The 13154-nt window shown below is 42.2% G+C and overlaps 1 protein-coding gene across 18 annotated transcripts in view; it reads left to right on the forward strand.

Annotated features, from left to right (window-relative positions):
• The first annotated feature begins 630 nt into the window (after nt 1–630).
• NXPE3 (neurexophilin and PC-esterase domain family member 3) overlaps nt 631–13154 on the forward strand; it is a 44589-nt gene continuing 32065 nt past the window's right edge. The window contains exons 1-5 of one of the 18 annotated variants that reach the window (XM_063629990.1): nt 645–1036; nt 1131–2434; nt 3556–3736; nt 4102–4219; nt 6842–7129. In XM_063629990.1, coding sequence (XP_063486060.1) covers nt 7037–7129 — 93 coding nt within the window. In that variant the 5' untranslated portion in view covers nt 645–1036; nt 1131–2434; nt 3556–3736; nt 4102–4219; nt 6842–7036. Of the gene's footprint in view, nt 1037–1103; nt 2435–3555; nt 3737–4097; nt 4220–6798; nt 7130–13154 lie in introns of those variants that run through there. The other 17 variants (XM_063629981.1, XM_063629986.1, XM_063629979.1 and 14 more) reach the window with 17 other exon arrangements.

The raw sequence follows: 13154 nt of genomic DNA on the forward strand, positions 1-13154 counted from the left end.
CTTCTGGTTTCTTGAACAAGTGTCTTCTCAGGACTCCTCTCATTTCCTGAATTTCACATAACTGCTACCGACGTTTTACCAGTTAGAAAAATGTCCAAAATAGGATAACCCAGAATTGGGGATGGTAGAGGGTGAGGAAAGTATGCTTTGCCAAGAGACCGACATCATGTACAGTGAGAGTAAAAGGAACGGTCTGTTTTACTGGCGAATAGAAGTTGTTGACTAATTTCAAAGCAAGGAAAAGATTCAAGGATCCGCTATATCCATGCTCATACTTCGCAAATCGCATTTCTCCGGTTTAGGGCACAATAAATTCCATCACTGCACAGGAAAGACTGCCCTACTAGAGTCAACTGCGGTTGTGGGCACTTTCGCTGACAAGCGAAAAGCCTTGAGGTAGGTGGATGTTCCCAGGAAACTCTGATATCCGAAGGTCACGAGGAGTTGGGTCGCGAGAGGGGCGAGACCTCGGGCCGCGGGGCGACAGCTGCAGTGTCGCGTCGCGAGCAGGAGCTAGGCGGCGTGGAGCGCCAGGGTGCCAACTTCGCTTCCAGGCCCGTGGGTTCCGCACGGCGCGTGCTGCTGTCAGTCAACGCCCTCGGCCCGCCCCCGCCGAAGCTCCACCAATCGTAGCCGGGGGTCGGAGGTGAGGAGACGTAGCCGGGTGAGGAAGAGGGGGGCTAGCGGCCTGGCGCAGCGGCGACCGACCGGGGCGTCAGGATTCCTGGCTCCCGGAGAGCGAAGGGCGGGCGGGTCCGGGAGGTGAGTGCGGCATGTGGTCTGTGTGCTGACGTCGGGAGGGGCCGCTGCGGGCGGAGCGACCCATTGCTCGGCTCGTCTAGCGCGCTCCTTGACTGCGAAGCCCCTCCCTCCGCGCGCATCTGCTCTCGAGTCCCTAGCCCCGTGCTGAGGGGTGCAGCCTCCGGGGTCGTGGCTAGGGGCACAGGGGCCAGGGATGGGAGGCCTGGGTCGAAGGCATAGGCAGAATTGGAGCCCTGGGTTGCCAAAGCGTCGCAGCTGAGAAGCCGGAGCCGAGGTTATTACCGGCGGGGCGGGGCGGGGCGGGGCGGGGCGGGGCCGGGAGCGAACATCTCCATCCTCAGTTTCCTCGACTTGCGGCAACGCCACAGCTCGGTGCGGTTCGGACCTACACGCCACAGCGAAAGACTTCTGTGCCCCAGGCACCTTCACTAACGCGGTGCGGAGCACTTGGCGACGTCTCCCTGCCCATCTCATGTCTCGGCTCATCGCTGCTTCTGGGCACCAGCTGCCTCTTGGCTGGCGCTGCTGTCACACGGTGGACTGTTCTGGCCTTACTGAGCTGCCGTTTAGGGACATCAGATTCAGGTCGTATGGGGAGAAATGAGTGTAACTTTACAAGATGTGATATGGAGACCCTGGCCTGTTGCCCATTTCTGCCTGATCAAAGGCCAGTAGGGCGGTAATAAGAGGGGTTCCGAGGCAGGATTTATGCAACATTTGTGCAAAATTGTAAATTTTCTTTGCTTTTCATTATTTACATTAAAGGGGGATTGTTGCCACATTTCCTAAAGATAAAGAATCACACTGCTCTGGTGGGCCTCCCCGCTCCTCACTGTGGTTAATTATCATTTGGAACATCAGGATGTATTTGAAACTGGCAGGACTCCCAGACCCCGATAATTGTTTGGAGGCAGCAGCATACTGTTTCTCCGTAGTGTTTGGGTTCTGCTTTTCTTTGACTTTGTTTAGTATTTTTTTTTTTCCATGTCTGTTATCCTCACAATCTCTTTGGGGCCGATAGAGTGCTGTTATTTGTTACCGAAAAAGGAAACGAAGGGATAAATCACTGAAGTGGGGTTAGCCGTCCCCATTGCCTGGAATTGGGTTGTCCTGACCCGACAATTTAAGTTACAATCCAAACATCATTTTGAAAAGGCCATCCTTTTACCAACTGAAACGAATAACAGTCCCTGGTCACTCTATACTAGTGGTTCTCCCACTTGGCTGTATGTTGTAATCATCTAGGGATCTTTTTAAAAAAAGCTGCTTCTTGGGCCTATTCCTACAGATTCTGATTTAATTGGTTGAGTGGGGCCCAGTTGTTTGTATTTTAAAAAGCTTCCACGATGGTTATTAATGTTCATGCAGGGTTGAGGACCACAACCTATCAATGTGTTCAGTATTTAAAAAATAGCACTTAGTACAGTGTGACTTATATAACAGATTTTATTACTTCTCCACTTGCTATGTAACCTCCTTGAATACGTGGGGCCCTGCTTTGGAAGAAGGGCAAGGGAAGGTCCAGATGAATCAGCACTTTGGGCATGTGAGGCTGCGGGACACGAAGGAGAAATGGAATCTGTGGAAACAAGTCCTGCAGACTACTGCCCCTGCTTCATCTTTTTTCAAAGATTGACCCTATTTGGTTAATCCATCATTGTTGGGGTCCTGGGTGGGTCTCCAGTTCTTCATTCTGTAGATCCTGCCCTGTTTCAAGGTCTTACTCAGCATCCTATGAGATACAGCTACTCTTTGCAAAGTTTGAAATGTATGCATTTAAGTGTAGATATTTTCCATGTAAATCTGTGCTTTTGTCTCTTACTATTGTTCTGAACTATATATTCTGAACTAAAGTTCCAGACACTTGCTGTGACTAGTACGGTTAACATTTATGTGGCTAACAGGTCAGAGTATTTAGGATAGGGACTGCCTCAGAAACTGGACAGTTTCTATGCAGTCGTCCTATAATATATTATCTTTGTGGAATGGTTGCCTGAGAACATTAGCTCCCCAGAGGATAGGGTTGCTGTCTGATTTTCTTTGTTTGGTATTGAACTCAGGAATTTCATTTGTGTTACTGACAATTGTAATTCCAAATGATGTAAGCGACTACTTTGTAATTCTCTTGTGAGATGGGGGTAGGAACCCTAATGGCGGTCTGGGGTTGTTGTCACAGGCCGTAAAGAAGTTAGATTAGCCAATATGAGTCTTGGATATGGAAGTAGGCTTAATAAAAATTTGGCAGAACACTTCCAACAAATACTGGGTTCCACATGTAAGGCAGAGCATGCATTTAACTTTTTGCTTGTTCTTTGCACATATTATAAAAATAAAGCATAAGTAAGTGGTGGTCTGACATTTGAAAACAGGATCACTCAAGTTTAGATTCCTTGAATAATAACTTTTAGATCTGTACAGATACCCCTTTTTTCTGTAGGGGAAACAAGATCATTGGATCATTGAAGTACATTATTATAATAGTTTTTAAGAAAAATAACATTTGGAGCTTTTATCTTTGGTTTGTATTTTTTCCACTTATATTGCTGTTTATAAAGTTTTGACCTTCAGGCAAGGTCTGAGAGTTATTTGCCAGGTTGAAGTTCATGTATTTAATAGACTACTTAAATTGCTGTTTTTTATTAGTAAGGAAAAGGACACGTTCCTGTGCCCACTCCTCCCACTATATCATGTATAACTCTCTTCCTGTAAAATTGTACTCTTCATTTCTAATGTTTTTTTTACTTCATTTTCAGTATCTTTAACCTTTATGTCATATGCATATTTTTGTTTCAGCAAGAAGAATTGTATAAAAATGTAAAAAGCATTTATGTGTGCTTCAAATGTGGCATGAAAAAAATGAGGACCTCTGGTCAAAATTGCCTGAGTTCAGAATTTCGTGCTGGAAGGAAAGTTAGACGTAACTTCTAATTTCTAGTTCCAGTAAGCATCTCTTCTTGGAAAACTTCCAAAAAAGGTAAATTACATTGAATTATATATTTTTATTTTTTTGGTTAATCTGAGGAACTTTTTTCTAGAATCATGCCGTGCCAACACTGTTGTTCTTACTTGATTTTAAGGCTCCTTGCAAATAGCTTTCCTGTTAATGCATAGGTTTTATGTTTATAGGAAAATACCAGAAACCTGTTACGGTTTTTTTTTACACTACAGTTACCTCATGCTGTGAAATAGTTTTCTTCTTTTACCTAAAAATCTTTCAGTTTAAGTTGAATTGATTTCACAGATATGATTTAATGCTTTGTTTCTGCTGTGTCTCATCTTTAATTTTTACTTTTAGAAATTGGTTTTATTCTTTATTTTATTTTATTTTTTTTGAGACAGAGTCCTGCTCTGTTGCCCAGGCCAGAGTACATTGGTGTGATCATGGTTCACTGCAGCCTCGACCTCCCAGGCTCAAGGAATTCTCCTAACCCAGCCTCCTGAGTAACTGGGACTATAGGTATGTACTACCTTGCCCAGCTAATTAAAAAAAAATTTTTTTTTTTTTTTTTTTTGTGGAGTTGAGGGTCTCATTATCTTGCTTCGGCTAGTCTCAAACTCCTGGTCTCAAGCAAACCGCCTGCCTTGGCCTCCCAAAGTGTTGGGATTATTGGCATGAGCCACCATGCCTGGCCCAGCTTTATTCTTTGTATTTGTGATTTTTATTTCCTGGTGAAAAATTAGGACATACAGATAAAGGAGAAAACAAAAACTGCCCAGAGGTGACAACTATTAAAATTTTAGTATATATCTTTTCTTTTTTTTTGAGATGGAGTCTCACTCTGTCACCCAGGCTGGAGTGCGGTGGTGTGATCTCGGCTCACTGCAAGCTCCGCCTCCCAGGTTCACGCTGTTCTCCTGCCTCAGCCTCCTGAGTAGCTGGGACTACAGGCACCCGCCACCATGCCCGGCTAATTTTTTGTATTTTTAGTAGAGACGGGGTTTCACCATGTTAGCCAGGATGGTCCCGATCTGACCTTGTGATCTGCCCGCCTTGGCCTCCCAAAGTGCTGGGATTACAGGCATGAGCCACTGCACCCGGCCTTGTATATATATCTTTTCAAAGAGAGGTCTGTCTGGTGTGCCTCACGCAACGTCTATTTAGGTGTACAAATGGGTCTCTCAAATGTCAGTGCTCTACTTATAGCACAAAGTCAGGTCTTTCATGGCATGATCCTCCTAAATTATTGTCAGTAGAAGCCTCTAGCTGGGAGGGGCTTCTTGCATTGCTGCCTCTAGTCCTGTAGTTCTTTTGCTTTAGAGTCTCCTGCTTTTGCCTTCTTTCTGCATCACTGACAGCTGTGTGCTGCTGCTGCCTGGCTGAACCACACTGATGTCCTTTAAATGGCTAGTGTCCACACAACGCATGACCACACCTGCCTATGGTGCAACTAAATTCCTGTGGACTACCATCTTTGGTCTTTTCCCTCTCTGGCCATCACGGAAACCTTATTTTTTTTTTTACGGACAACTTTTTGAGAAGGATTTCAATGGCAGAACAGTTGGGACCCTGATGACAGAGTTATCCTCTATTTTATAGCCAGTTTCTTCCAAGAAGTTATAGACAGTTTAAGGTGGATGAGTGCCTGGATATTGGAGAGAGGAGGTGTCAGGAAATGGAGACGCACAGTCATTCACAGTTCCTGGCATCCCTGTGGAGGTGGCCAGGACTGGTGGATTTATTTCTCCTTAAGAAGGGACTGACATCTTGTCTAATATGAGTGTAAGCTTTTCAAGGGGAATTTCTGGCACTTAGTACAGTATGTGGTACAGCATAGGCCTCCATAATTATTTGTTGCATAGATTGTTGAATCATTGTGTACCACGTAAAGAACTAAGTACCTTGAGCAAATCAGAAAAGTATGATGCAGTATCATTAAGTTGCTTTTCTCTGATATATGGTTTTTTAAAAAAATATAGTCATAATTGGTATAATCTAGTTTGAGAGATAAGACATACAAATAGAGGGAGCGTGAGGGAAAAAAAATACAAATAGAGATCAGCGGAGAAGTGAAAATAATAAGTGCTATGGGAACTCTGAGGATGGAGAGCTTGCTGGAATGGCTCACCCTTGTCTCCTTTGTGAAGCTGATTGGCATTGTCATTATGGTTGGGACTGGTTCAGACAGGTGAGGCAGAGGAGTGAGAGAATGGGGGCTTGCCAGGTCCAACACAAAGTGGAGGAGAGAGTTGATGCAGCTGAGCTATTCTGAGATACTCTGCACTATGATTTTGTACCCTTTCTGCCTTTATTTCTGTGTCCTGCCCTTCATGGAAAGTCTCCCTGGGGATAGAATACTAGGACATTTTCTGTTTACCTGTATCAAAATGGCAAGTGGAAAGAGCATTTGAATTTGTTACGTGGGAGAACAGTTAGGCATGGCTGACTCTGAAGTCCTCTGGCTCTAGCAGGTGTGATGAAGGATTTTGGGATCCTGTTACCCATTTTTCAAGCTTGACTTTCCTCTCCCACATCTTCCAGGCAGGTATGTGTCTCCCTGTGCCTTACTACGTAGCTGAGGGAACATCAGGACCACAAATTGGGGAGAGCTGGAAACCTAAAGAGTATGTTGTGCCTCCTGCCATACCTCTGTACGAGAGGGGTAGCACTTCTTGTTTGCCAGAGAATGTCAGGATGCTTTGCACAGTATCCCAGAGCTCTTCGTGAAAACAGTTTCCTCTTCATGTTCTTTAAGTGTAATTAATGTAGCAGTGTTACATAACTTAAAGGGAAGGGAAAGGGAAGTGATTTTATTGACTGAGGTCTCTGTAGAAATTTAACAGGTACTTTTATTTCACAATTTCTGAGTTTGAAGACATACTTCCTTGCTTTCTTAAAAGTTAAAACCTAAATAGGCAATAGGGGAAATATTGTATTTACACAGAAGCCTGAAACCAGGAAAGGAAACTTTGAGGAGATTGTCTGGAAATGAAAAGACATTACTGTGCTCTGGCTCTTTGCTTTCTCCTTGTGACTTTAGGCCTTAGATAAGGTTAAGGAAGAGGAAATGTGATGTTTTTCCTCTCATCCCACCCTAGGCCATTGCAATTGGTGATGTTCTCTCATCTCTCCTCTTTGAAGGAGTTCTTTGAAGAAAAATGTGCTTCTTGAATCAACTGCAGTCTCTCCTCTACATAAGAGCTCATAAGGGTACTAGCAGGATAGAAGCAAATGAAACTGAAAGCTCATCTGCAGCTCAGAAAAACAAAGACATGGAATTTTAAAGAGTGAAGGTAGCATGGTGTCGGCCATGGGTGAACAAGACACAGCCAGACAATGTGGACCAATTTCTTCAAACTACGGCTTTTCTGCTGTCTGCTTGCAGTGTTGATGGTGGTGGTGCTGGTCATCAATGTTACTCAGGTAGAGGTGAGTACCCAGTATAATCCCTCATAACTAAGGGAGCCAAGTCTGGGGATTTGGGGCTAACTAGCCTGGGAAAACGTTGGTTATTGGAAGCTTATCATAGTCACAGTTCTTGTTTTCATTTATTCGGTAAGTATTTGCGTGCTCACAATGGTTATATACTGTGCTAGTCACTGAGGATACAGTGAAGACATTTCTTCACTTAGGGGCCTTTCTTGCTAGAGCTCACATTATGAGTGTGCATGGAAGAAAAGTAGTAGTAATCATAATCACACAATAATAGTAATGATAATTGGAGATTGTGAAAAGTGCAATAAGGAAAGGGAGCTATTCTAGGATAGCTTTAGAGTGATGAAGGAAAAACCTCTTCAAGGAGGGGACCTTTCAGTCAACCCATGGAAAAAAGCTGAAGGAGTATTTCAAGGGAGGGAGTAGATGAGTCTGTGTTGCAGATTACTAGATGGTACTCAGGGACCATGTCTTATCGAACCCCTCACAAGGGCCTGTCACTAAGAAGGTACTTAGTAGTGTTCCTTCTTCCTTGTTCCCAGCCCCAACATGAACTCATATAATCAAAATTTATGGTGGAGTTTCTGTATAAAGGATGCTGTCCTTTTGTTTTGTTGGCTTGTGGTACTTCTCAGATTACATATCCAACTTAATTATGGCATTTCTTTTCTTATTGGGTTTTATTGGCATAAGATGCTCTAAAAGCTAAGCCATAGGCTTTTAAAAAAAATTTCTCCTGCTGGAATCAACTTTGTGGTTTTTAGCCGAACACCTAATCTCTCTGTGAAATGGGCACACTAAGGTCCTACAGATCTTTTTCTGTGCGCTATAAGTAAAATTTGTTTGGTACTTTGGAGAATGTGAAGTAATTCTGTTAAAGATTCTGTTAAAGATTTCCTATTAGAAATAGGCTTAAGGCATAAAAGCTAGATATTTCTTCTTTTTCTTTGCTTAAACTGTTCTTGCATGTTTTACTATGTAAGATACTACCAATCCTACACTGATAGTTCCTTTTACCTGGAAACTGTTGATGATGTGTCTAGATATTTTAGAAACTCCTCTTTTTTTTTTAAAGTATTTTTTGTGATAAATAGCATAACATAGAATTTGTCATTTTAACCATTTTTAAGCGTACAATTGAGTAGCATTAAGTACATTCACATTGTTGTGCAATCACCACCACCATCTATGTCTAGAACATTTTCATCTTCCCAAACTGCAGCTCTTTACCCATTAAACAGTGATTACCTAGGTCAGGCGCAGTGGCTCACGCCTGTAATCCCAGCACTTTGGGAGGCTGAGATGGGAGGATCCTTTGAGGTCAGGAGTTCAAGACCAGCCTGGTCAATGTGGTGAAACCCCGTCTCTACTAAAAATACAAAAATTAGCTGAGCGTGGCAGTGCACGCCTGTAATCCCAGCTATTTGGGAGGCTGAAGCATGAGACTCACTTGGACCTGGGAGGCAGAGGTTGCTGTGAACCGAGATCATGCCACTACACTCCAGCTTGGGCTACAGAGGGAGACTGTCTCAAAAAAAAAAAAAAACAAAAAACCCAAAAAACAATGATTACCCATTCCTGCCTATCCCCTGCCCCTGGCATTCACTCTTCTACTTTGTGTCTCTATGAACTTGACAACTCTAAGTACCTTATACCAGTGGAATCGTATGATATTTGTCCTTTTTTTGTTTGCTTGTTTGTTTGAGACAGAGTCTCGCTCTGTTGCCCAGGCTGGAGTGCGATGGCATGATCTTGGCTCACTGCAACCTCTGCCTCCTGGGTTCAAGCGATTCTCATGCCTCAGCCTTCCGAGTAGCTGGGATTACAGGCATGTGCCACCACGCTTAGCTAATTTTTGTATTTTTAGTAGAGATGGGGTTATGCCATTTGACCAGGCTAGTCTTGAACTCCTGACCTCAAGCGATCCTCCCACCTTGGCCTTCCAAAGTGCTGGGATCACAGGTGTGAGCCATGAAGCCTGGCCTGGTATTTGTCTTTGTGTGATTGGCTTATTTCTGTTAGCATAATGTCCCTAAGGTTCACTCGTGTAGCATGTATCAGAATTTCTTTTCTTTTTAAGGCTGAGTAATACTTCTCTGTCTACACATAGACGGAGGAATATTATTCAACCTTAAAAAGGAAGGAAATTCTGATACATGCTACAGCATGTACATACATACCACATTTTGTTTATCCATTCATCTGACATTTGGGTTGTTTCTACCTTTTGGCTGTAATGGGTAACAAGTATTTCTTCAAGACTCTACTTTTAATTCTTTGGAATAGGTACCCGCAATTGGAATTGCTGGATTATATGGTAATTTTAATTTTTTGAGGAACCACCATATTGTTTTCCATAATAGCTGCATCATTTTTTATCCTCATCAGCAGTACACAAGGGTTCCAATTTCTTTGCATCCTTGCTAGTACTTGTTATTTTGGTTTTTTTTTTTGATAATAGCCTTCTTTGTGGATGTGAGGTAATGTGTAACAGTAGTTTTAATTTGCATTGCCATAATTATTAATGATGTTGAGCATCTTTCTATCATGTGCTTTTGGATAAATATCCAATTCCCGTACTCATTGTTTAATGGAGTTGTTTGTTTGTTTTTTGTTGTTGTTGAGTTGTAGGAGTTCTTTATATGTTCTGGATATTCACTCCTTATCAGGCATATGATTTGCAAATATTTTCTCCCATTCCACAGGTTGCTTTTTCACTCTGATTTTGTCCTCTGATACATAAAAATTTTTACTTTGGATGTAGTCCAGTTTATCTGTTTTGACTTTTGTTGCCTGTATATTTGGTGTCATATCCAAGAAATCATCACCAAATTCAATGTTGTGAGACCTTTCCTCTGTGTTTTCTTCTAAGAGTTTTATAGTTTTAGCTCTTATGTTTAGGTCTTTGATCTACTTTGTTATCCTTTAAAAAAATTGTGATAAAAACACATAAAATTTGGTATCTTAGTTATTTTTAGGTGTACAGGTCAGTAGCATTAAGTCTTTTTTTTTGAGATGGAGTCTTGCTGTGTTGCCCAGGTTGGAGTGCAGTGGCATGATCTCAGCTCACTGCAACCTCCTCCTGCCAGGTTCAAGTGATTCTCTTGCTTCAGCCTCCCGAGTAGCTGGGATTACAGGCGTCTGCCACCATGCCCAGCTAATTTTTGTATTTTTAGTAGAGATGGGGTTTTGCCATGTTGGCCAGGCTGGTCTTGAACTCCTGACCTCAGGCGATCCACCCACCTTGGCCTCCCAAAGTGCTAGGATTACAAGCATGAGCCACCATGCCTGGCCTCAGTAGCATTAAGTCTTATTTACATTGTCTTGAAATAGATTTCCAAAACCCCTTTTATCTTTTTAATATCTGTAGAATTGTGTTTATCTTATTACTCCTGATCACTCTGACCAAAGATTTGTGTTCTACTGATCTTTTTGAAGAACCAGCTTTTGATTTCATTTTCTGTATTTTTTCTGTTTTTTTGTTTGATCAATTTCCATTCTGATCTTTTATTATTTCCCTTCTTCTGTTTACTTTGGATTTAATTGTCTCTTCCTAGTTTCTTAAAGTGGTAGCTAAGTCATTGTTTTGAGATCTTTCTTTTCTAATTAAATGTTTAATGCTATAAATTTTCTTCTACAAGGCTGGGTGTGGTGGCTTAGGCCTGTAATCCCAGCACTTTGGGAGGCTGAGATGGGAGGATCACCTGAGGCCAGAAGTTTGATACCAGCCTGGGCAACATAGTGAGACCCCATCTCTACAAAAAATTTTGAAAAATTAGCTGAGCGTAGTGGTGTGCACCTGTTGTCCTAGCTACTTGGGAAGCTGCAAAGGGAGAATCCCTTGAGCCCAAGAGTTTGACTTTATGGTGAGCTGTGATCATGTCCACTGCACTTCAGCTTGGGCAACCGGGTGAGACCCTGTCTCTAAAAAAATAAAAATAAAAATAATGAAAAATTTATTTCTATATACCGCTCTAATGTATACCACACATTTAGATATTGTTCTCATTTTCATTTTCATTCAGCTGAACTACATTCTAATTTCCTTTTTTCTTTTCTTTAACCCATGTGTTATTTAGGTTTTTTTTGTGACAAGTTTTCACTCTGTCACCTAGGCTGGAGTGCAGCGGCATGCTAATGGCTCACTGCAGCCACAACCTTTGGGCTCAAGTGATCCTCCCACCTCCCCTTCCCAAGTAACTGGGACTACAAGTGTCTGCAACCATGCCCAGCTAACTTTTTACGTTTTTGCGGAGATGGGGTCTCACTATGTTGTCCAGGCTATTTTCAAACTTCTGGACTCAAGCGATCCTCCTGCCTAAGCCTCCCAAAGTGCTGTGATTACAGGTGTGAGCCACTGCATCCAGCCCCATATATTATTTAGAAGTGTTATTGAACTTTCAAATATTTGGATATTTTGCAAATACCTTTCTGTTATTGATTCCTCATTTAATTCCCCTGAGAGCATACTTTGTATGACTTGAATTCTTTTAAAACATTATTGAGATTTGTTTATGGCACAAAATATGGTCTATTTTGGTATGTATTCTATGTGTACTGGAAAGGAATGCGTTCTGCTTTTATTGCGTGGAGTATTCTATAAATGTCAGTTAGATCAACATGGTTCATGGTGTTGGTCGTCTTCTGTATGTCCTTACTATTTTCTGTCTACATGCTCTATCAGTTATTGAAAGGAGAATATTGAAATCTCTCACTATAATTGTGAGTTTGTCTATTTCACCTTGCATTTCTGTCAGTTTTCACTTCATGTGTTGTGAAATTCTGTTCTTAGGTACATAAATGTTTAGAATTGTGTCCTCTTGAATTTAGTTGCTTTATCATCATGAGTTGGCCTTCTTCATGCTTGGTAAAATTCGTTGCTCCAAAATGTACTCTATATGATATTATATAACCACTCTAGCTTTCCTTTGTTTGCTGTTAGCAAGTATATCTTTTTCCATAATTTTATTATTTTTTATTTTTTTGAGACAGGGTCATGCTCTGTTGCCCAGGCTGGAGTGCAGTGGCACGACCGTGGCTCACCACAACCTCTGTCTCCCGGGCTCAAGTGATCCTTTCCTCTCAGCCTTCTGAGTAGCTGGCACAACGGGTGTGCACCACCACGTCTGGCTAATTTTTTGTATTTTCTTTTTAGATACGGGGTTTTGCCACATTGCTCAGGCTGGTCTTGCACTCCTGGGCTCAAGTGATCCGGCTGCCTTGGCCTTCCAAAGTGCTGGGACTGCAGGTGTGAGTCACCACACCCAGCCAGTTATTATTTTTTAAACCTATTTGTGTTTTTATATTTATTTATTGAATTGTATTTTTTTTAAACTTTTATTTTAGGTTTGGGGGTACATGTGAAGGTTTATTACATAGGAAAGCATATGTCATGGGGGTTTGTGTACATATTATTTCATCACCCAATTATGAAGCCCAGTACCCTCTCTGCTCCTCTCTCTCCTCCCACTCTCCCCGCTCAAGTAAATCCCAGTGTCTATTGTTTCCTTCTTTGTGTTCATAAGTTCTTATCATTTAGTTCCCGCTTACAAGTGAGTACATGCCGTATTTGGTTTTCTGTTCCTGTGTTAGTTTGCTAAGGATAACGCCTACAGCTCCATCCATGTTCCCACAAAAGATACAATCTCGTTTGTTCTTATGGCTGCATAGTTTCCTATGCTGTATCTGTAATATAAGATTTTCTTGCATTTTCTTATATTTTTTATGGAACATAAGATTTTCTTTATCCAATCTGTTATTTATTTATTTATTTTTGGGTCAGAGTCTTGCACTGTCACCTGGGCTGGAGTGCAATGGCGCGATCTCTGCTCACTGCAACCTCCGCCTCCCGGGTTCAAGTTATTCTCCTGCCTCAGCCTCCCGAGTAACTGGGATTACAGGTGCCCGCCACCACACCTGGCTAGTTTTTTTTTTTGTTTTTTTTTTGTTTTTTTTTTTTGAGACGGAGTCTCGCTCTTTCACCCAGGCTGGAGTGCAGTGGCGCGATCTCGGCTCACTG

Source organism: Symphalangus syndactylus, chromosome 21, assembly GCF_028878055.3.
Source record: "Symphalangus syndactylus isolate Jambi chromosome 21, NHGRI_mSymSyn1-v2.1_pri, whole genome shotgun sequence".
In the NCBI taxonomy this organism is placed as follows: Eukaryota; Metazoa; Chordata; class Mammalia; order Primates; family Hylobatidae; genus Symphalangus; species Symphalangus syndactylus.